Here is a 21,984-nt window from a genome sequence, read left to right as displayed (position 1 = left end):
TATATAAATCTTGTGAAATAAAGAAAAATGGAGCCGATCAAAGTAAAGCACAAAATGTTACACTTTAAATGACATTCAGAACATTAATCAATGATGCAGAAAATGACTAAAAGAATATTTGTGTAGAACCCAAGCAACTACCACAAATGGTGAAAATTGGTAACACGTTCCTAAAGAAATGTGTATGTATACATCAGATCTGCACAGCTCTTTTTAAAAGAACAAACTTAAAGATTATTCTGAATCCTCAGAAACACTTTTCAGAATCCTTACATATGAGAAATTACCTACCTTTATATCAAAGTTGCAATCAAGTCTTCTGATTAATACAATGAATTCATGAGATGTGTTGTCCTTCGGTGGTGGAGGAGTTATGGGCTCACATGCATTCTCGGGTTTTGAATTTATTAGAAAACCCTGAAAGATATTTTCAAAAGCAAATCAATCAGTTCTCAGTCACAAAATGGCTGCATAAGTAGAAGCTACTTGCCTCTTAACGTTGAAATCCAATGCAAGTTGTGAAAATTCTTAACTCTGCAGCTAGTGAAAATAATTTTGACCAGATTGATACATGTAGCAGTGGTAGAACAGACTATACTATTTTAAGATGCTGCTGACAGCATCATATTTTCTCAATGCCCCTGTATTTATTTTAAAGACAATTCCTTTAACTAGAAAACTAGTATCCAGGAAATTGTTGTCCTCTCTCCATTTTATCCTCCTAAGAATGTTGTAAGGTAGGGAAAGGCTGAAGGACAGTGGCTGGCACAAGGTCAACCAGGGAAATTTGAACCCTGGTCTCCCAGGTCACAGTCCAATCCTCTAACCCTTACACGACATTGGCCCTCTCACGTATGCCTGTTTTTAGAAAGTTCTCGCCACAATGATTAGAAACACGGTAGAAGTTTATCATTCTCCGACACCAGGTAACGAAGGGTTTATAATTTAAATAAAGTAGTAAGGGGGGGCTTAAGTTCAGCAAAACCTAAAAATCATCAAAAGTCAAAGTATGGTTTAACTTGTAATGACAACTTGTCAAGTATGAAAGAGATATGTTTCAAGTACCACTTCACTTAGGCATTAATCCAACAAAGCACTTAAGAGTTTACTTCGTTTTAAACATGCTCACTGTCTCATGAAAGCTAAAGTTTAAAGTTAAGCATATGCTGAAGTGCTCTACTGGAGTGAAGCCTGCCAATTTCAGTGTTTTAAAAGCAGAACTCCACTAATGAAGCTTTCAGCTACTTTCATGGGCAGCATGATGGTAGGATTTTTATTGCAATCTGCATTTAAAACATGGCAGGTACTCGGTAACATTCATTTTTATTACCTTGTTCAAGCAAGCCTTTCAAATCTGGAATAATTGCTGGATTTTTAAAGGAATCACTTTCAAGTGATTCCCACCCTCCACCCCCACCCCAACAAAGGAAAGCCAGGAAATTAAATATTCAGAACACCCAAGGTCACTTAACAAGGATGAGCTATTTCGCCAAATAAATGTAACCAATCTTCTATATACACAGAACAAAGCAGCTGGAATTAAAAAAGAGCATGTCACAACTTTCTCTCTCTCCTCAACACAGGTTTAGGTGCAGAGTGAGGAATCTTCTCTTATTACCGTAGTGATTTGGTGACAGTAGCTATTGTGAATCAGTATATTAGGAACAGCATTATGGTTTTAGGAATAAAAAGCAAGGAGTGCATTTAGCCATGTTTGCACATTGTCTTCATTGTCCAGCAGTTCTGAAACAGTGTGACCAGAAAACTTTATGTACTCTAGTGCTAACATGGATCTCTTGCATGACTGTTTCCATAGTCACTTAAATGAAGTGGAAGCTTTACCTAGAGCAGGCATCCCCAAACTCGGCCATCCAGCTGTTTTTGGACTACAATTCCCATCATCCTTGACCACTGATCCTGTTAGCTAGGGATCCCAAAACAGCTGGAGGGCCGCATTTGGGGATGCCTGACTTAGAGCAAAGCAGATGGAGCCATCTCCTCTACCAATATGAACACCAACAGTGAGGAAGTTCCACGTGTGCATCAGAGCACCCACTTCCAAGTGTCACTACTTCAGCAAGCAACTGTTTCTGAGGATACCCTAAAAACCCCATTTTATTTACCTACTGTGCTTTGTATCAAGTTTCATATTCACTATAGGCTAACATACAATGGATACCTACAACCATATTTCCAAAAAGGAGGAACATATCTTCCAGGTGTATGACTATTTCATAATAGGGCAAGGAATTCCTATAAATTTGAATAGTTCTGTCCAGTCTGTTGTACATTCGGAAGTTCAGCTGCTCTCAATGAATTTAATATCAAATACATCTTACCGTTCCCCACTGCTTCCCAGTTTCCCACATTAATAGCAGAATTTTCTGTGTTGCTTTCCTGAACTGCAAATCTGAATAAAGACTGGCACTAAAGCAAATGCTCTGATATATGAAAAAAAAATGAATAGCATTTGGCACCTTGAGACACTGGATGCTGCTGCTTGCTGCAATTACATTTGCAGGCAGGGGAGGTAGACCTCAGAACAAACAATACTGTCTTTGAGGAGATGTACAAGTGAGTTCAATACTGCAACCTACTGCCCCCTGTTCTCTGCCCTAAGTCAAGAGTACCACAAATTCTGGAGAAGACAACATCAGCAGAGGAGACCCTATGGCCCTCAGATGCTGCTGGACTACAGGCTCCCCTTTCCAGGTGTACATATGATTGTGCTCATGTCTATCAAGAACAACCTGCTTCACGAGGATATATGGCCAGAACATGTGTCACCACAGTTCTAAACAACAGCTGAAATAAACTAAAGTATGATTTTCCTTGGTGCTTTCATAATTCGAATTGCCAGGGTTTGGGTGGGAGGCTACTACAGCTCTTAAACCAAATTGTCCCAAGAACATTGTTTGTCAGAATGTTTGTCAACCTATTTGCTAAGTTTTTGTATTTCGTAGAGGTCATTGAGCATACACATTCATTAAGGCTGTAAATGTTTAAAATCAACTGAAAGAAACACAAAAGATGACTCACACCCATTGTTGGACAATATCACATTGTCCAAGAATGTCTAACTAAAGAAAGTGTTCAAAATGCAGAAGTCACTTATATTTGACTGAGAAAGAGTCAGTGGCTACGGCAGAAACCCTTCAATCAAACTGCAAGAGATATTGGGGAATTGCAACAAGTGTACAATTGTTATGGGACAACCAAATAAGATAAGAACGGCAAGCATGCATTAAAATATAGTATGGTTATTTATGCTAAGGTTTGTTTTAGACAGGATCAAACGTGGCTGTTACGTTTTATCAGTTTTAAAGCTAACTAACTGATAACTTCGGCCAACATAATTTGAGGAATAGTTGCATATCAGGAGTATTATAAGCAAAAGCAGGAGCAATAAAAACATTTCCTAACAGGTTAATATTGTGCAGATTTCCTCAGGATTCAAACCCACTGAGTTAGTGTCAAGCAACTGTGCACAGGATGACCACAGGACAAGAAATAAAGCATGTGAAGTTAATAGGACACTTATTCTAGGCAGGTTTAGGTTTGGGTCCTTGATGAAAGGAAGACCTACTGTTTGCCACAGAAGGGAGGAAAGGTGGTTGCTCCAGAGGGAAGATCTAGAATCATTGGGTGAAAACTGCAGGGAAGCAGATTTTGATTAAGCATTAGTAGAAGCTTCCTAACTGTAGGAGATGTTTGGCAATGTAAGAGGCTGCCTTGGAAGGTGGTGGAATCGCTTTCATTTTCTGTCAGAGATGCTGCAGTTGTATCCTGCACTGCAGATCCAACATTGAGCAAGGGCAGACCTCCCACACTCCTTCCAACTCTGATTTTAGAGAGCCAGATTCTAGATTAGTATCATTCTAAAGCCAAGCATTAGTTTAAATGTTCTGGGCTCAGTCTTTTACTTGACTGCTCTCTAATAACATCTTCACATGGAAGTCCAGTGGTTGTTATAAATGCTTTTCTGCAGGTTTAACTAAGGGTTTATATCTCAAAGCTTTATTTCTCAACACCCTGTCCGTCAATTAATCACCAGGGATTATAAAAGTATTCATGAAATCCTCCACACTAGAAAGAAAAGTATTTGCATTGTCTTCTGTTGCTCTAGGCAACACTATCGGCAGAAAGTTCTTTCTTTCCTTTTCTTACTGTTGGGACACAGTCGTGCCTACCACCTTTTCCAGCTGAATTTGGATTAAGTCTGTCCTGCAGTTGCAAAATCCATAGAGCTAATTGAGACTAAGCTACATATTAAGAACTCACAAAGCACCATGTTAAATTTTATTTATTTGCTCCTATTCTGTTACTTGCTGCTCCAAGCTGTTGCTTCTTACCTTCAAGCCTTCCGTCGGGAGTCTGTAGCCAAATCTTGCTGGCAGGTCATCAAATGTTTGTGTAACATTTTCAAAATTAAACTAAAAACAAAAGGAAAGTGAAGGATTATATTATGTACTAAACTGGAGAGGGGACCATATAAAACCATTGTCATACTACTAAGAAATAAGATACCAATAGCAAAATGATTCATTTCTCAAAGTACAGTTCAACTGTCTCAACAACATCTTGTCATATGCCCCACATTGTGCCCAGGACCAGCCGCTGAAGTTCCTTTCTTCACCTAATGACCTGCTTCAGTTTCAGTTTATAACATAACTCAGCAATATTTTAATTCCCAAGGTTCTTCCACCTTCAATCATTTTTGCAATGAGTTAAATGCTGAACAACTCTTTGGATTTGTTCCAGTTCCTTACATTTCACTGTAAAGTCTACTTTTACTGTAAAAGGAATGCACAGTAACAAGCAAAGAGTGGTTTGCAAAATGTTTTAACATTAAAGTTTTTAATCCTAAATAGTCTTTGCTGATTTTTCTACAACAGAATAACACAACGAGCCTCTGGAAATTGTTACAAAGCAAAATCAAGACTATGTCTTTAATATGGACAAAACAGGCAAAGTGTGTTTTGAACTTAAATTAGACATTGTAGAATGCTTTCTTTATGGCAGTTCAGAGTCTACAACCGTCAGATTGCAGAAAACCCCTAAAATTATCTGCATTCTTTTGCCTGAGCTCTTTCTACACTTCTGACCATAGTAAAAAAAAGAAAGAAAGGCCATTTTAAATCCAATTAAGTAAAATAAAAGTTATGTTTTCAACATATTGCAAGGAAGAAAATGCACCATTTGTGAAAACTGAACTAGAGCCAACTAGAGCCAAGTGTGTTTGTGATAGTGAATCCTTGTCATAAGCGGAGGACTTCCTGGTCAAAAGAAATAAGGGACTCTCTTATTAAATACAGATTCCTGGGTTGACTGCAGGCTTAATGCAGATGTGGGAAGAGAATGGAGAATTTTCTAGGAGAGAATAGCTACAGTATCAGAGAAAAAACACTTTTGTAAGAAGCTAGTAAAAGGGGGATAAGGGAAAAACAGAGGGGAAGGAGTAAGTTCTGCAATTGCACATTATGGCTGGCAAAGAAGATTTCTTTTTTTATATAAATCAAGACACTACAGCTCAAGCTTGCATGACAGTAATGTTATATCCAGTCCTGTAAGCCTGGATGACCTATGAGGGAAGAAAGCTTTATTGGAGTGTATATGTTAGGGAGAAAGCAATGAGAGATTCCCACTCCCCTCTTTCTCAGTACAAGAACTAAGAGCATTCCAATGAAGTTGATTGGTAGGAGTTTCAAGACTGACAAAAGAATGGACGTTTCACATTCATGAATTTCTTGCCACAAGTAAATGGAGTGCAATGGTCATACAAAGGGAAGTTTTGGAGACTGTAGATTAGAGAACACTTAGAAATGGCCAAAAGCAGCGACCACCATCATGTTAAACCATAGTTTGTTTTAAACTATGCTTTAATGTGAACAAGCAACATATTGTTTATACCGTATATTAAAACTTATATCCTTCCTTCATCACAAGAGCCCAGTGTGAATTGCAAACACACAGAACAAGGTAATAAAACCAATAGTAGCAACAGTTCTTACTACACAAGCCAATCTTGCAGCTTTAAAAGGCCTGTTCAAAAACACACGGATTCAGGAGGTGCCTGAAGATATAGAATGTTGGTGCCAAAGTAACCTCCAGAGGAAGTATGTTCCAGAACCATGGTGTTACTGCTGAGAAGGCTCTCCGACAGGTCAGTGACCCCCAGATTCTACTTAAACCAGCTGTGCTTCCACAGGAATTCTCGTGCCCCAGGCTGGATGGTATAGGGAGAGGCATTCTGCCAGTAACCAGGTCGCTAACCATTTAGGGCTTTATATATCAGAACCTTGAATTCACATTAAACCATTGTTTAACATAAACTATGATTGAATTGAGATGCAAACTGGGCCCCTGATTAGAACTGATCAGCCCCAACAGACTGCTAGGCCACTACACACAGTAACTTTATCAAATGGAAACAGCAGATCAAAAGCAATATATCACCCATGCAGGCATTCATACGGCAATTCCTCTTTGCATTGGAGACATTTTACTATCTTCTATGCTAAATAATGCATGTTTACAAGTTCTAAGTGAAGACCATTGCAAGTAGATGAACTAATGTAGCGAAGTCCCTTAATTAATAGCAGGCATCCCCAAACTTCGGCCCTCCAGATGTTTTGGACTACAATTCCCATCATCCCTGACCACTGGTCCTATTAGCTGGGGATCATGGGAGTTGTAGGCCAAAACATCTGGAGGGCCGCAGTTTGGGGGTGCCTGATTAAGAGTTTTACTATCTTAAAATAAGCGTAAATCGCCTAACCCCATACTCATAAGCAAGCATGTGAAACAAAACAGGAAATGCATACAAATTTGCATTTTTTGCACCCACTGCTTGTGACCTATTTCTGCCACATCCCAAATCAGTTTCCACCCATTTTAAAAAAGGTAAAGGACCCCTGACAGTTAAGTCCAGTTGTGAACAACTCTGGGGTTGCGGCGCTCATCTCGCTTTATAGGCCGAGGGAGCCAACATTTGCCCACAGACAGTTTTTCTGGGTCATGTGGCCAGCATGACTAAGCCGCTTCTGGTGATGAAACCAGAGCAGCACACAAAAACGCTGTTTACCTTCCCGCCAGAGCGGTACCTATTTATCTATTTGCACTTTGACGTGCTTTCGAACTGCTAGGTTGGCAGGAGCTGGGACCGAGCAATGGGAGCTCACCCCCTGGCGAGGATTCGAACCACCAACCTTCCGATTGGCAAGCCCTAGGTTCAGTGGTTTAGACCACAGCACCACCCGCGTCCTTATTACCTAAAAGCTAGCTCAGATTTTTCAAATATATTCCTATGTCATTTTAAGGGTTGAGAGCCCCTTGGATCCTCTGACAACCTCATTGTCTCTTTAGGAATGCTTTACACACACATGGTGTAATTTAATGCTGCACTATGATGAACACTCCATCTGCACAAGTATTTCAGCTTGCCATATGGAACAAGCCCCCCTTTCATCTCCCCATGCATTGCTGTGATGCTTATCCAGCCCCTCTCTCAGCCAATTTTGGGGTGCATTGGGGGGGGGAGCCCTGCTGTACAAGCAAAAGTCCTTGTTCAGTGCTTCTGCTGATGGGGGCCCATTGGGTGAATCCCAACCGCAGAAAAAAAAATTGTTTAAATAATACTTACGGCTAAAATATCTGCTTCCACAGGCAATAGGTTTAAGAAAGCAAACAGCTGAACTGTGAGAATGGTGTAGATTTGAGTGGCCGACAACATTAACATTCCTATTGACAGCAGCATTTTAATTAAATTCCTGCAAGACAAAAACAAAGAAAGTCAAGACTGGCAGAAGGCATTAACACTCTGATCCAATAAATACACATAGCTGCTACTGCGCATAAAGTGACTTAAGCATGTGCAACTCAATCAAGGATTTGGCAGCTCTTCTGTCAGATTCTCCCTCACCCAACCCCAAAAGATTGTTCTGTTCATCAGGCACACAGGTTTGCTCGGATGAAATGCTCAGATAGAAAGCATGTTGTACTTTATCCTACCCCATTCTGCATTTTCCTCATCTTCAATACATACACTTTCTGCTCTGTGGCTTCATATCACAGAGTTATATCATACTCGGGGATGGGTGCAGTGACAAGCAGCAGAGGAGTGCCGTTCTGTCCCCTGAGTTAATGCAAAGTGCTAATCCCAATCCCAATGCAAAGATGCTTGCTAGCGCAGCAGACACTAAGCTGCACCCCAAACATTGTTCTACCAGTCCAATGGCTTATAGAATCAAGATCATAAGCAGAGTCAGTCACCCAAGGACTATGCTGAACTATTTTGCTTTATTAATATGCAAGAATAACTTATTTTGAATTTCAACTCCTTTATTATTTACTTAGAATTGCTAAAAGTTGCTAAGGAGTTGTACCAGACTTTGGGCAGGTAGGTGAGACAATTGTTCTCTGCACACGAAGCGCAATGGCTTCTAAAACAAATCTGAGTCATTTACAAGTTCTAACAATCAAGTGACACACACTCCTCCACCCTTCTGCTTTCATTTACATTAATGGTTTCAGTCTTCCAAACACTGATTTATTAATTGAAATCTACTTGTACTAATAGAATTAGAAGGCACCACTAAACCATACTGAAATTGAAATGCTCACTTACAATCTGCTTCACACCTGAAAACCTGAATACTGTACTTGATTACCACAAGTCATTGCAGAATTGAAGTAAAGTTGGTTAACCTGCTGCAATCTGAGAGCCAATATAAATGCCCCTACATGTATGATTTGAACTTACCAAATTGTGGAACACAAAATGTATTGAAGAAAAAAAGTGTGATCCTCATAACTAGCCACACTGTGGCAGCTAGAGCTTGTGCTAACTTCCAGATGCTAGCCTAGTACACAGAAGCAGTCACATGCAGGCCAACAGAGCACACCCAAGTCTTGAATTTTAGCACATCCTTCAGGGACTACAGGCTCTTGCTTAATTGGATTGTGCCTCACACAAGTGAAAAATTCCAAAAACAGGTGATGGATCCAAAGGTAAACTTCACTGGGTTTTATTATGGTCTCACTCTTGATTCACATTAGAGAAACTGAATGCACACATTAGAGAAACTGAATGCACACAAATTCCAACATTTCTGATTGGATACATAGGTGCTTTTGAGTTTTAAATGTTTTTATTATTTAAAATATTTCTAAACCACCCTTTATCCAAATGGAATTTACACAACCTAGGTCCAGGAACCACCTAATCTCTTATATACCTGTTTGATCACCATCTTTTCTGAGGGAATCACTGCTAGTGGTACCCCATGGCTTAGATGTACAGCCAGTATCCACAAGTGGCCATGTGTTCAGTAATTTGTGGAATTTCCTTCCAGTTGAGGTCAAATAGATTGCCCCCCCAGTTAAACATCCGATACTCAGTGAATACTTTTTAATTCCAGCAGGCCTATAAACTGAATAATTTTATAATTTTACGCATTTTAGTCTTAATGTTTTGCAGTTTCTATATGCCACTTAAGAGACAACTATGATTAAGTGATATAAAATCATTCAAATAAGTAAGATTAAAACAATTAAAAACATCAATAAATCATGGGCGTAGGTGGGGGTGCAGGAGGGGGCAGTTGCCCCCCCCAGGTGGCCAGCCTGCCCCGCTGCCCGCCGCCGCCCGGTGCCGTCTTCCTTCTCCCTGGCTGGCTGTGGGGCGGGTGGAGGGAAAGCCCCAGAGCCGCGCAAAGTGTTTGGCTGGCTTTCCCTCCGCCCGCCCCACAGCCAGCCAGGGAGAAGGGACGTCTCCCTTCTCCATTGCTGGCTGTGGGGCGGGTGGAGGGAAAGCCAGCTTTCCCTCCACCCGCCCTGGCGATCGCGGAGGGGGACGAGGGGATCAGAACAGCTGATCCTGGCGCCCCCTCGCCTCTGCCGGTTGCGGAGGGGGAGGAGGGGGTCAGAACAGCCCGATTTGGGCTGATCCTGGTGCCCCCTTGCCCCTGCCAGTTGTGGAGGGGGAGGAGGGGGTCGGAGCAGCCCGATTTCGGGCTGATCCTGGCGCCCCCTCGCCCCTGAACGACCATGGCTTTCCTTGCCCCACTGTGGCCCCTCCCCCCATGCCTTGCCCCCCCTTGCCCCTTGCCCCCCTAATTTTGATCCTGGCTACGTCCCTGCAATAAATTAAAGCTTGGAGGCAGCAATAAACAACTGTTAAATGAATAAAAGAAAACCCTAAAATGCCAGGGTAAACAGAAATGTTTAATTTGTGACTGCAAGGACTAATATTAGCACTAGCTGTACTTCTTTGGGGAGGGCATTCCAATTTGGGACACTATAATTAACTTCAGGGACGCGGGTGGTGCTGTGGGTTAAACCACAGAGCCTAGGGCTTGCCGATCAGAAGGTCGGCGGTTCGAATCCCCGCAACGGGGTGAGCTCCCGTTGCTTGGTCCCTGCTCCTGCCAACCTACCGTAGCAGTTTGAAAGCACATCAAACTGCAAGTAGATAAATAGGTACTGCTCCAATGGGAAGGTAAACAGCGTTTCTGTGCGCTGCTCTGGTTCGCCAGAAGCGGCTTAGTCATGCTGGCCACATGACCCGGAAGCTGTATGCCAGCTCCCTCAGCCAATAAAGCGAGATGAGCTCTGCAACCCCAGAGTTGTCCGCAACTGGACCTAATGGTCAGGGGTCCCTTTACCTTTAACTTCACAGATGTCATTTGCCTCTGGTGTTCTGTTCTGCCTTAATTCTCCCACAAAATAAACTGGTCATTGGTGGAATAGGTTCTTTGCTTCCTTGGAAGATGATGAGACACTCTTCATCAGTGAGAAGAATAGCAATGACTGTCAAATTTTCAGTTGCAGGAAACTGCAGAAATTTACTCAGCTCCCACTTTCAGGCTTCCCGCAGACATCTGGATGGCCATGATGAGAACAGGATGCTGGACTAGATGGGACACTAGCCTAATCTTGCAGGATCTTCTTATGTTAAGCTTCCCTGAAGAGTACTTTGCCCACAATCTTCCCCTATAATGCAAAGTCACAGAGGTACACTGGACATTTGAGGGGGGGCTGTTAAAACACACTGTATGAATTGTGGAAATATTAGCAGAGCCCCACCGTCCCTGATTTTCAAGAGGTGTCTGGAATCATCAACACTGCCTAACTATCCACTTGGCAAGAGATGGCAGTTGAGAGTTTTAGAAGTACAGTACTATGCTGGGTTGGAATGCATAGTTAATAGCTTTAATTTCTTATCATTTCTTATTAATGTTCAAAGGCAAAGTCTGACTTTCAGGAAGAAGTTACACTGAGAGGTTGAATCATTCACACAATACATACCAGTACTCACTTTTCTGGCTCTCGTTTAACTATTTCCCCAAAACTAATTTCAGGCCAGAATCTACTGTTCAATAATGCAAAGATCCTTTAGAGGCATTAACCACCTCAAATACTACAGTGTCCATTATCCTTACACTTCACCAAGTCCAGAGAGCCCTGGCTTTTGAAAGCCAAAAATCTGCATTTCCCACTGTGGAAAAATCTCTTTGGAAATGGGACAGAGTCATCACATACATGAAGTATTGCACCAGAAATAGGTAAGGTAAAAAGGTAAAGGACCCCTGGACTGTTAAGTCCAGTCAAAGGTGACTTTGGGGTGCAACATTCATCTCTGCTTGCAGGCCGAGGGAGCTGGTGTTTTTCCGCAGACAGCTTTCCGGGTCATGTAGCCAGCATGACTAAACTGCTTCTGGCACAATGGGGCACCGTGATGGAAGACAGAGTACAAGGAAATGCTGTTTACCTTCCCGCCGCAGCAGTACCTATTTGCTCCACGACACACCTGTTAGCACCCATGGCTGCTGAAGTCCCAACCTCAGCTGTCATCAATAGCATCACAGCAGACCTGAAATGGACAGTTTGTGAATTCAATCTGATTGGCCCATCTGAACCTCACTTCCTTTCCATCATCTTCCCTTAAGTTTACTATCCAGCAGTAGCTTAACAGATCTCCTAGCCCTGAGACAACTGTCATTCATTCACAGAACAAATTGCCAGGTCACTGATCTTGCCACCTTATTTCTTCCTATACTGTTGCAATTCATCTTTTAAAGTAGGGCAAGCTTCTTCACTTTTGACAGTTATCAACTATCAGATGCAACCCATTTTCAAGACCCCGTTGCCTCTGAAACAAAAATCAAGCCTAATTAATATTCTGAAAGAGCCCCAAAGCATTCCCCTTCTCCAATAATCATTTTCACATACTTTTGTAGGTTACTTTTCTGAAACCTAGTCCAGTTACAGAATATAATTGAGGCTGTAGCCAGATGTGCTTCCTCATGAAATGCTGAACACAAACAAAGTCAATAGTTTAATGACTCCACTTTACATGAAGTCCCATTTTTAAAAACCACTTACATGGTTTATAAATGCTTTTAAATACATAAAACTGACAGATCTCTGAAGGTTCTGAACTAACTTGTAGAGCATGAGAAAAAAAAGGGTAAACAGAAATCACAAGAACTTTGACTGCAGAAAAACTGCTTTCTGTATTAAGGAATATATGCTATTGCAAGTGTCTGGGTAATCTGATGATGTGTTCCTATTCCAGTAAAAGAAAGAAATAGATGCAAGGAACAAGAAAATAAAAGACTATAAGGACTTCATGAACGTGACAGCTCCAACTTCCCATTTTACAAATGCTACCATTCATTTTGAAAACAAAGGTAGCTTTTAATGTTTATTAGTTTTGGAAACCAAAGTATAGAATATTCTCCAACACAAATCTTGCAGCAGGAATGAGGAACTTCAGGACTGGGGACCTTCTATGCACTGGCGGAGGAAGAGGAGTGTAGGGGGAGCGCCCTTGGCAGCACGACCCCGGCAGGGCACCATCGTGGCTGCCCCACCCCGCGCACTGGGCACCCCACCCCCAAGACGTGCGCCAGCCCCGCCCCATCTGCTCTACGCGCCCCCCCCCAAAGTTCCGAAGCATGAAGCTCCGCCACTGCTTCTATCTCTCCACAGCCCACAAGACTTACTGGCCCTTTTCTGCTCCCTCCTCCAGTTTTTTGGCCTGGCTGGAATACGACCTTCAACTGCTTGCCTAGATGGGGAGATGCATACATACAAAACTCGTGACTTGTGTGACTGGACTACAAAGATAAGAATCGTATTCGTTGTACCACCACCACTGGCATGTGGCCCCCAAAATGTTGCCTACTAGGGAAAGTGGCACTCAGGTTGATAAACAATTCTCAACCCATCTTTCAATAACACAGCAGCATAGAAGAGTTCCTATCCTATTGGAAATATGAAAGATATATTAAAGATGTACAGGTAAAAGAAATACTGCCAATATTTCAATGGGACTCTATAAGTCTAAGTTGATTTTCTTGCTAAATAAATGAGAGAAAAAGCCACAGCAATTTCACCTGTGGAAGATATCTGCTATCTTTGGTCTCAAACTAAAGAAGAAGCAGCCCACATTTTACTTTAAAAACAAAAATCAAATTTGGGACAGAAAAGAAGTTGGGATATCTATTAGCTTCACTGGTGGTAGGGAAAAATGGGCTGTGCCTGCAAATTTTAATTTGCAATTACTATTTTAATAAACCAACCTTCAAATATACTGATTAAAACTGGAGAGGTCCAGTAGGAATAGCTTTAAAAACTCATTTTGGATCTTTTTTCATATTTATTAAAAATGCAAGCATGCCTTTTTAAAACCTCAAAGGTGGCTAATAACCAAAAGCAAGAACATTAGAATAAATAAGAACATCTCAGCAATTTAAAACAAGCTATATCTATAATCCATAAAACCACCAAAACTCTCAGACAAGGTCAGTCCTCAATAATTCAATGGTATAGCTTTTACTATATTTTGTAGGAAAGCAAGCATCTTTATGATATGTGGGAGAGTAGTCCTATCCTTGAGTATGAATAGCACTTTACAAAGCATAAAAGTCAAATTCCTGCCCAAAGGAGCAACAATCTAAAATACAACACCAAGGAGACAGAGTATGATAGAGGCAGTGTAAACAGCGGGAGAGTATGTATTATTTGCATTATATATACTTCAGGTTAGTTACAGTGGGATATGTAGACTACAGGGTATATCAAACGTTCGTGGAAAAGCGAGTTTTTGAGAAAAGATTAGAGTTAGCAAGTGGCATCACCATCAGGAAGGCCAGCTGAAGGTTGGAAAATATTCTCTCCCCTACAACCACACCTCCTTTTTCCAATTAGTTCCCCTCCCCATCCAGCTCTATACAGTACAGTATTGGCTTGTTCTCACTACCCTTACTGGGCACTTTTTTGTTGGGGCAGGGGGAAGTTTAGAAACTTGACACTCCACTTTACACCCAAATAGAGCAGCCAATGCCTAATTTTTGAGAGCAGGGCTTTATTGTCCTCCATAGGAATAATAACTCACTTCTTATATGGGAGAAAATAAAAGGCACATACTCATTAACACTTAACCTATCCCCTAACCCAATGCCTAGACCAGGCATCCCCAACCTTCGGGCCTCCAGATAATTTGGACTACAATTCCCATCATCCCTGACCACTGGTCCTGTTAGCTAGGGATCATGGGAGTTGTAGGCCAAAACATCTGGAGGGCCGCAGGTTGGGGATGCCTGGCCTAGACCAAGAGCAGGCTCTCCTTCCTCTTGATTGTAATCCAGATGGAAGCCTGTTTACCCTGCCCTAGAGGACTAAAAACAGACCAATCCCTTGTCTACATAGTCTCATTCTGACTGCACAGACATTTCCTGACTCCCGCTTCAATATGACTCAATGTGACTTAGTGAGCACCTGCCAGGGATATTTGAATCCAGGTATTGGAGCATGTTTCTGTTCACTGGGTCAGGCACCTTCCACCTGAAAGGAAAGGTGGGCCAAGTATTTTGGTCCTATCTTTTCCACCCCAAGACTTAAGTGCACCAATGGAAGGGACATTGTGCAATATTCGTGAAACTACAGGAACTGCATCTACAAGCCGCCTAAATACAGAGGTGCCGTATTTTGCTTCCCAGTACACCTCTCCCTAAGGCACAGCAATAGAAATACTGTGCCTACACCCCATTTAGAAGGCCAGATAGCTTCACGATACCCACACAGAAGCCAAGTTACAATTCTCCTGAAATTAGAGCAAAGCAAGAAGTCTGCAATTTAGGTTAAGATATGATGAAAGCAACTGGAAGATCAGGCTGCTCAAACCCATAACTAGGGGAACAGCTTAATCATTTTGCTCTCAGAATTTTCCTGAGCACCTGTGAAAACACAGGAAGCTGCCCCTTATACAAAGTCAGATCATTGGTCCATCAACTCAGTACTCTCCAGCAACTGAGAATCAGATGTCAAGGGTTTCAAGACAGTGGACGTTCCCAACCCTATTAAAAGTTCCAAGTTCCAAGAATCGTTCTTACCAAGGAACAATTATGTGTGACACAAGGGAACACAGGTCTTCAGTTTGTTGGGGACTCAGTAATGGAGGTTCATATTTGAGGCTAAGAATTGCCCACACCTCTAGTGCAATTTACCGGTATATCTTTAAGGGATTGATCTTTACTGACCTCCTCTTCAAATGATTTTTATGTAAGATAAAAGCCCTGCCCATATCCCACACTCTCCTGGTTCATGTTAGGCTGCTTCAGGGTTGCCTACTGAACAGGTAACAAAGCAATAGGGTGGACTGTTGGGGAGATGGAAGTGCTATGGGCCTTGAATCCTTGCTTCAGGCAATATATACACCAATTCACTGTTTCCCAAACTGGTCCAATGTACTTAAATGCAGCTTGGAGCTCTAGCTAGAAAACTTGTAGCTTCAATCTGCCAAGTCAGAAGATCAGTTGACTCACAAGCTCCAGTATAGGGACATTTCTCTTTTTAGAAGTTACGTAGTTGAATAAAAGATCCAATCTCAGTTCTCCAAGTGCCTGATACCGTAGCTGTTTCAGAAACCTTTTCTCTTCCTGCGCATCTGATGGGTGAGCCTTAATCTGTTTCTCAGATTCTGTCTTTTTATCCTTCAGTCTCCCACAGAGTGCTTTTCCAGATTGGAATTCCCTGCTCTTCTAGAAAGTGACAGTCCTCTCACGCTGTTGACCAACTCCCTGAGACCCAAGTGCCTACGACGGGAAATAGATCATAGCTGGGAAGGGATCTTCCTTGGTTTGGTCAATGTTCCATTAACACATAAGGAGGAGGAGCTAGTCACCCAAAACACATTTAACAGTAGAAATAACACTGAAGCTTATTTTTTTGAGAAACACATCAGCTATACTACTTATCTAATAGAAGTAGTTTAATCTGGAAAGTATGAAAAGAGCATATCCAGAACTTCTTTACTTTTGCTCTTACAGATTTAGTTGAAAACAAAGTGATACTGAACAGGTGACCTACTGTGTGAGAGACCTGTGGCTTCTTCACCATTTACACAGACACAATCCATATGTAAATATACAGTGGTACCTCTACTTACGAATTTAATGCGTTCCGAACGCACATTCCTAAGTCGAAAAAAAAATTGTAAGTCGAATCCCATAGGAATGCATTGGGAGAAAAAATTTGTAAGTCGAAGCAGCCCTATCTAAAAATTCGTAAGTAGAAAAAATCCTATCTAAACCGCATCCAAGATGGCGGACGGAGCTCCATTCGTAAGTAGAAACATTCGTAAGTAGAGGTACCACTGTACTGACTGCTTTATCAGGCAACACAAGTTGATCAGCAGTGTGTTGAACTAACAGCAGTCTACCAAGCACGTCCCTGGCAATTTGTAAGAACTAAGAGCTCAGTGCTCTCTGAATTCTAAAGTGCATTAAATGTCAATAAAAATCAAAGTATCTTCTCAGTACAGTGGTACCTTCAGGTTACAGACTCCGCTAATCTAGAAATAGTACCTCAGGTTAAGAACTTTGCTTCAGGATGAGAACAGAAATCGCGTGGCGGCAGCGGGAGGCCCCATTAGCTAAAGTGGTACCTCAGGTTAAGAACAGTTTCAGGTTAAGAACGAACCTCCAGAATGAATTAAGTTCTTAACCCGAGGTACCACTGTATCACATTTCCATCTAAGTACCGTGTTTCCCCCTTTTTAAGACGTAGTCATAATATAAGCCATGGCAGGATTTGAAAGCTTTTGTAAAATTTAAGCCATACCCTGAAAATAAGCCATGCCGCCGCCTGCCAGCGCTGGGCATGGGAGAGAGCAGGAGACTGATCAGCCACTGCGGCATCGCGCTGCCAGAGACTCGCAGCCACTGAGGAGCTCGCGGCACTGGGGCTTGAGGGCGGCTCTCGCCTTGCCGCCCTTTCTCCCGCTCCCGGGGGAGACGCGGCTTCCATCCCCCGTTGCCAAGGAAATGGCCCAGGGGAGAGACGCCAGAGCGGAGGTGCCGCCCGGCTGTTGCCACCGCCGAAAACGGCAATGCTTAGGGCCGCCTCCTCCTCGCGCGAGATGAAGTAAGGCCCCTCGAGCGGTCCAGGGCTCGCTTCCGAATGCGCAGGGATAGGGCTGCGCCATTAAACTGCTTGCAAACTCCTTGGAAAAAAGAAACGTGTCCTGCAGAGCCCAGATCAAGGAGGTGGCCTGCGGGGTTGTCGCCGCTCAGCACCGCGCAGAGCGCCGGATTAAGGAGCCGGTCTGCAGAGTCGGCGCCCAGCAGCGCGGCGCTGGATTGGGGAGGCGGTGCTTCGTGCGGAGCTGCTGGGCACCGACCCTGCAGACCGGCTCCTCGATCCGGTGCTCTGGGCGGTGCTTCTGGGCGCCGACCCGGCAGGCCACCGGATCGAGGAGCCGGTCTGCAGGGTCGGCGCCCAGCAGCTCCGCACGAAGCACCGCCTCCCCAATCCAGCGCCGCGCTGCTGGGCACCGACTCTGCAGACCAGCTCCTTAATCCGGCGCTCTGCGCGGTGCTGAGCGGCGACAACCCCGCAGGCCACCTCCTTGATCTGGGCTCTGCAGGACACGTTTCTTTTTTCCAAGGAGTTTGCAAGCAGTTTAATGGCGCAGCCCTATCCCTGCGCATTCGGAAGCGAGCCCTGGACCGCTCGAGGGGCCTTACTTCATCTCGCGCGAGGAGGAGGCGGCCCTAAGCATTGCCGTTTTCGGCGGTGGCAACAGCCGGGCGGCCCCTCCGCTCTGGCGTCTCTCCCCTGGGCCATTTCCTTGGCAACGGGGGATGGAAGCCGTGTCTCCCCCTGGAGCGGGAGAAAGGGCGGCAAGGCGAGAGCCGCCCTCAAGCCCCAGTGCCGCGAGCTCCTCAGTGGCTGCGAGTCTCTGGCAGCGCGATGCCGCAGTGGCTGATCAGTCTCCTGCTCTCTCCGATGCCCAGTGCCAGCGCAGCTGGGCGCCAACCCGGCAGGCCGCCTCCAGCAGCAGCAACGTGGCAGAAGGAGAAGGAGGCTTGCTGCACGTCCTGAGCCCTGAGTCCGTGGGACCCAGCAGCAGCAACGTGTACAGTATTTTTTTTTTTTAAAAAAAGACACCCCCCGAAAATAAGCCATAGGCTTGTTTTCTTGGGTAAAATAAATATAAGACGGTGTCTTAAAATGTGGGAAACACGGTAACAGCAATGCCAGGTGATTGGAAAGGACTATATTCATTCTCTAGCAAAGAAAGGATGCAGTGAGACTAATATGAGCCCATTTCGTTAGAAACATATGTAGTCTACTGTTGTTTATTATTCGTAACAGTTAACATCCTGCCTTTCTGAAAATGAAATGTAATGAAATGAAAAGAACGGATAACACCAAAGAGACCAGTACGTTATCATAGAATCTCAGATGTTAGAAACTCAGATATATACCGTAATCTAATCACCAAATTGCACCTTAAACCTGGGTTCCAGTAGACACAATGGAATGTTTAGGTACCACGGTTCCCCCCCCCCAAATGGGATTTATCATAATCATTCTTCATGTCATTTCTATAAAGAACAAATCTCAAAGCAGTTTACAACACATTAAAACAATCCAGAATAAAACAATTTCAAGCTTTAAGGAAAATATTTCAGATCCTTCTCTACGTGACATTATGCCTTTCCCAGTCGCCAACCTGGCATCCAGAGATCTCCACATGGTCGCAATTTGACCAATGCCAGGAGCAAAACACGCCTGGCTAATTTCTAGCACTGCATAGAATCAGAATTGTAGAGTTGGAAGGGACCACAAGGGTAATATAGTCCAACTCCCTGCAATGCAGGAATCTTTTGCCCAACGGGTCTTGTACCCATGACCCTGAGATTAAGAGCTGCATGCTCTATCAACCGAGCTATTTCTTCCTGTTGGTTCAAATTGCTAAAATGTGGCCAGAAGCAATTATTTTACAAAGACAGCGTACAGAAAGTTAATATAATTTGGTTTATGTCTCCTACCCCTAGCAGGTTTTGAATCCTATTCTATTGCTTACAAATTCTGTAATTCATTTTCTAAACTAAGAATTCAAAATTATTCTGATTATATTCTTACCATGGTGATTTCTTATGGTAATTATCTTGAATAAGTCCCTCCTACTGGGGGACAGCTGAAGTCTGATATTCAGCAGATGATTTCTTCAAGGCTTTGAGTTCTTATCAAGGCAATTACCATTTGGGAATTAGAAAAACAGAACAGCAGGGCCCACTCCAATGGCTCAGGCTGCCTTTTGACTCCTCCAAGAACTAGCACCAGTGTTTCTTTGCTTTCATCTTCCCACACCATATCTTTACCACATGTGTTATCTCTAATGCTGCAGGCCTGTGTGCAGCATTTAATTAAGTAAACTTTAGGCACTTTATCAATGAATGTTTTTAAAGCCTATTTCCAAAATAAGCTGCACAATCAAATGATGTTTTTAGGATATGCCACTACAATGTCTGTTTCAGCTATATCAGTGCCACCAGCAAATTTCAAATTGAACAGAAAAATCTGCTGAGCCAGCAGCTATGTGCCACAGCACAGAAACAAAAGCAGCTATGATATAGCCTTCAGTGGCCACATAGTAGGATCCCTGTGTTTAAGATAATCATAACATCACAATAACATCACAAATAAGGCTCTTTAATTTATCCAATGACCTGATAAAGGGAGAGGTTGGTGCAATCACTACCAGTATAAGCAGCCAATATATTATTGGTTGTAACATCTCACAGCTACTACTATCTACTACTACTACTATAATAGTACAGTCAGGTGCAGGAAGCACCCAAACAGTAAGTACCGTATATTGCGGCGTATAAGATGACTGGGCGTATAAGACGACCCCCAACTTTTCCAGTTAAAATATAGAGTTTGGGATATACTCACTGTATAAGAAATACGACCCGGCGTATAAGACGGCCCCTGACTTTTGAGAAGATTTTCCTGGGTTAAAAAGTAGTCTTATACGCAGGAATATACTGTATATAAAATAGAGGTTTTTAGTAGCAAAATTACAATGCAATTCTGAGTAGAATGGGAACTGCTTCCAGGGTGCAGTCTTAGCTGCTAAACAGCAAAAACTCAGGACAAGTGACAAAATCAGAAGTCATCTTGTCCCAGTACAGCCAGCACATTAGTAAATGGTAAAGCCCAATGTCTTAGTGCATTTGTAAAACTACCAACCCAAGTAAGCCTACAACACACTTGTAAAGGCATACTCAGCTTTTACCAGATTTCCAGGAAGCTTGATGGTTGCAGAGGAGTCACTTTAAAATGCTTCCCCACCTATCCTTGCTGTCCAAAGAGGGCATTCCTGGCTACACAGAGGAAGGAAAAGCCCTCATAAATTGGTCCCAAGCCATTTATGACCTATCTCTAGCAGATAACAGGATGTGAAGGTAAACACTGCAGTATAATCCTATCATCTATTAGGCTGCACATCAATTTGGATGCACTCAACGCTAGCTAATGTTCCCTGAAGTCATCAAGGGAAGCCTCACAAAGTATTACACAATTATGGAACACACCTCAGCCTTGAGCATGGACACTCATACATATACAATGCAAGCTTAGACCACTAGCACCAGAATCAGGCCATGTGGGTGAGATTTTGGGGGGTACACCTACCCAACATGCTGGAAACAAATGACATTTACAGCAGGCGGAGGAAGAGACCCATACTGAATTTCTAACCCACTTCATGATTCAGTACGACCAAAGCACAGAACCAGGCAGCAAACCAGACTCGCACAGCTGAGTGCCGCGCAAGCAGTGGCTAACCCATGTCTGCTCCCCCATTTAGCAACGCCTAAGAGGAGTGTGCAGGATATACAGTATACATCCCTGCGCCTCCTCTCAACCCCAACCGAGGCTCTGAAAAACCCAAGTCGTGTCATCACAAGCACCGGCTACATCACAAAACCCAGCTGACAAAACCACACGCCGCCACCGCGCGCCCAGTTCCACCCCCCATTAAGAACCAAGGCAAATGCAGCACACCTTTACATACCTGGCACGGTGCCGCCGCGTTAAAAAAAGGGGGGAAACGATTTTAAGGCCGGCGCATCAGACGCTCTTTTGCGGAGACGAGCGTCTCGAAACTCGACGCAAAGCGCAAAAAAAGAAGAAGAGGGAAACGAGGAGTTGAAAGTAAGGCCTTAAAAAGTGAAGTGCAACTTGCCAACTTGGCTCCTCCCGATTCCTGGGTTGTCAACACGCGCCCGCCCTTCGCCCCATTCAGACGTGCGCGTGACGCGTTTCTTTTTTTCCCCTCGCGAAAGTGGGCTCTCGCTGGATCAGGTAGGGGAGGGGGGAAAGAGGCGGCAAAGGCCCGCGCCGTGAAAGGCGAGAGGGTCCGTTGGGCTCTCCGAACGACCCCGCGCAGCAGACGCCGGAGCCGGCAGAGCCCCGAGTCTCCGGCGCCCGCTTCCTCTCAGCCCGGCAGTGGCGGCGGCGGCCGCCTCTCGCTTACCCGGTATCCGGAGGCAGAAGCCGGCGAGGGGCGAGTGGGGTTTGCCCAGGGAAGGACGAGCTTCAGGCGGAATCCATGGTCTAAAGACCCCTCTCTCTCAACCCCTCACAGTCAGACGAAGCAGCGGCGGAAATCCCGCCCCGGGC

The 21,984-nt window shown here is 43.7% G+C and overlaps 1 protein-coding gene across 5 annotated transcripts in view; it reads right to left on the bottom strand.

Annotated features, from left to right (window-relative positions):
• The window catches only part of RNF13 (ring finger protein 13), a 48,530-nt gene extending 26,546 nt beyond the window's left edge, over positions 1-21,984 (bottom strand). The window contains exons 1-5 of one of the 5 annotated variants that reach the window (XM_088669791.1): positions 21,839-21,984; positions 11,771-11,872; positions 7,643-7,769; positions 4,353-4,433; positions 292-417 (exon numbers count right to left, since the gene is read on the bottom strand). In XM_088669791.1, the coding sequence (XP_088525917.1) occupies positions 292-417; positions 4,353-4,433; positions 7,643-7,769; positions 11,771-11,862 (426 nt within the window). In that variant the 5' untranslated portion in view covers positions 11,863-11,872; positions 21,839-21,984. Of the gene's footprint in view, positions 1-291; positions 418-4,352; positions 4,434-7,642; positions 7,770-11,770; positions 11,873-21,376 lie in introns of all 5 variants that reach the window. The other 4 variants (XM_088669794.1, XM_088669793.1, XM_088669792.1 and 1 more) reach the window with 4 other exon arrangements.

Source organism: Zootoca vivipara, chromosome 5 (genome assembly GCF_965207765.1).
Source record: "Zootoca vivipara chromosome 5, rZooViv2.hap1.1, whole genome shotgun sequence".
Classification (NCBI taxonomy): Eukaryota; Metazoa; Chordata; class Lepidosauria; order Squamata; family Lacertidae; genus Zootoca; species Zootoca vivipara.
This window is presented reverse-complemented; position numbering and strand designations above follow the sequence as displayed.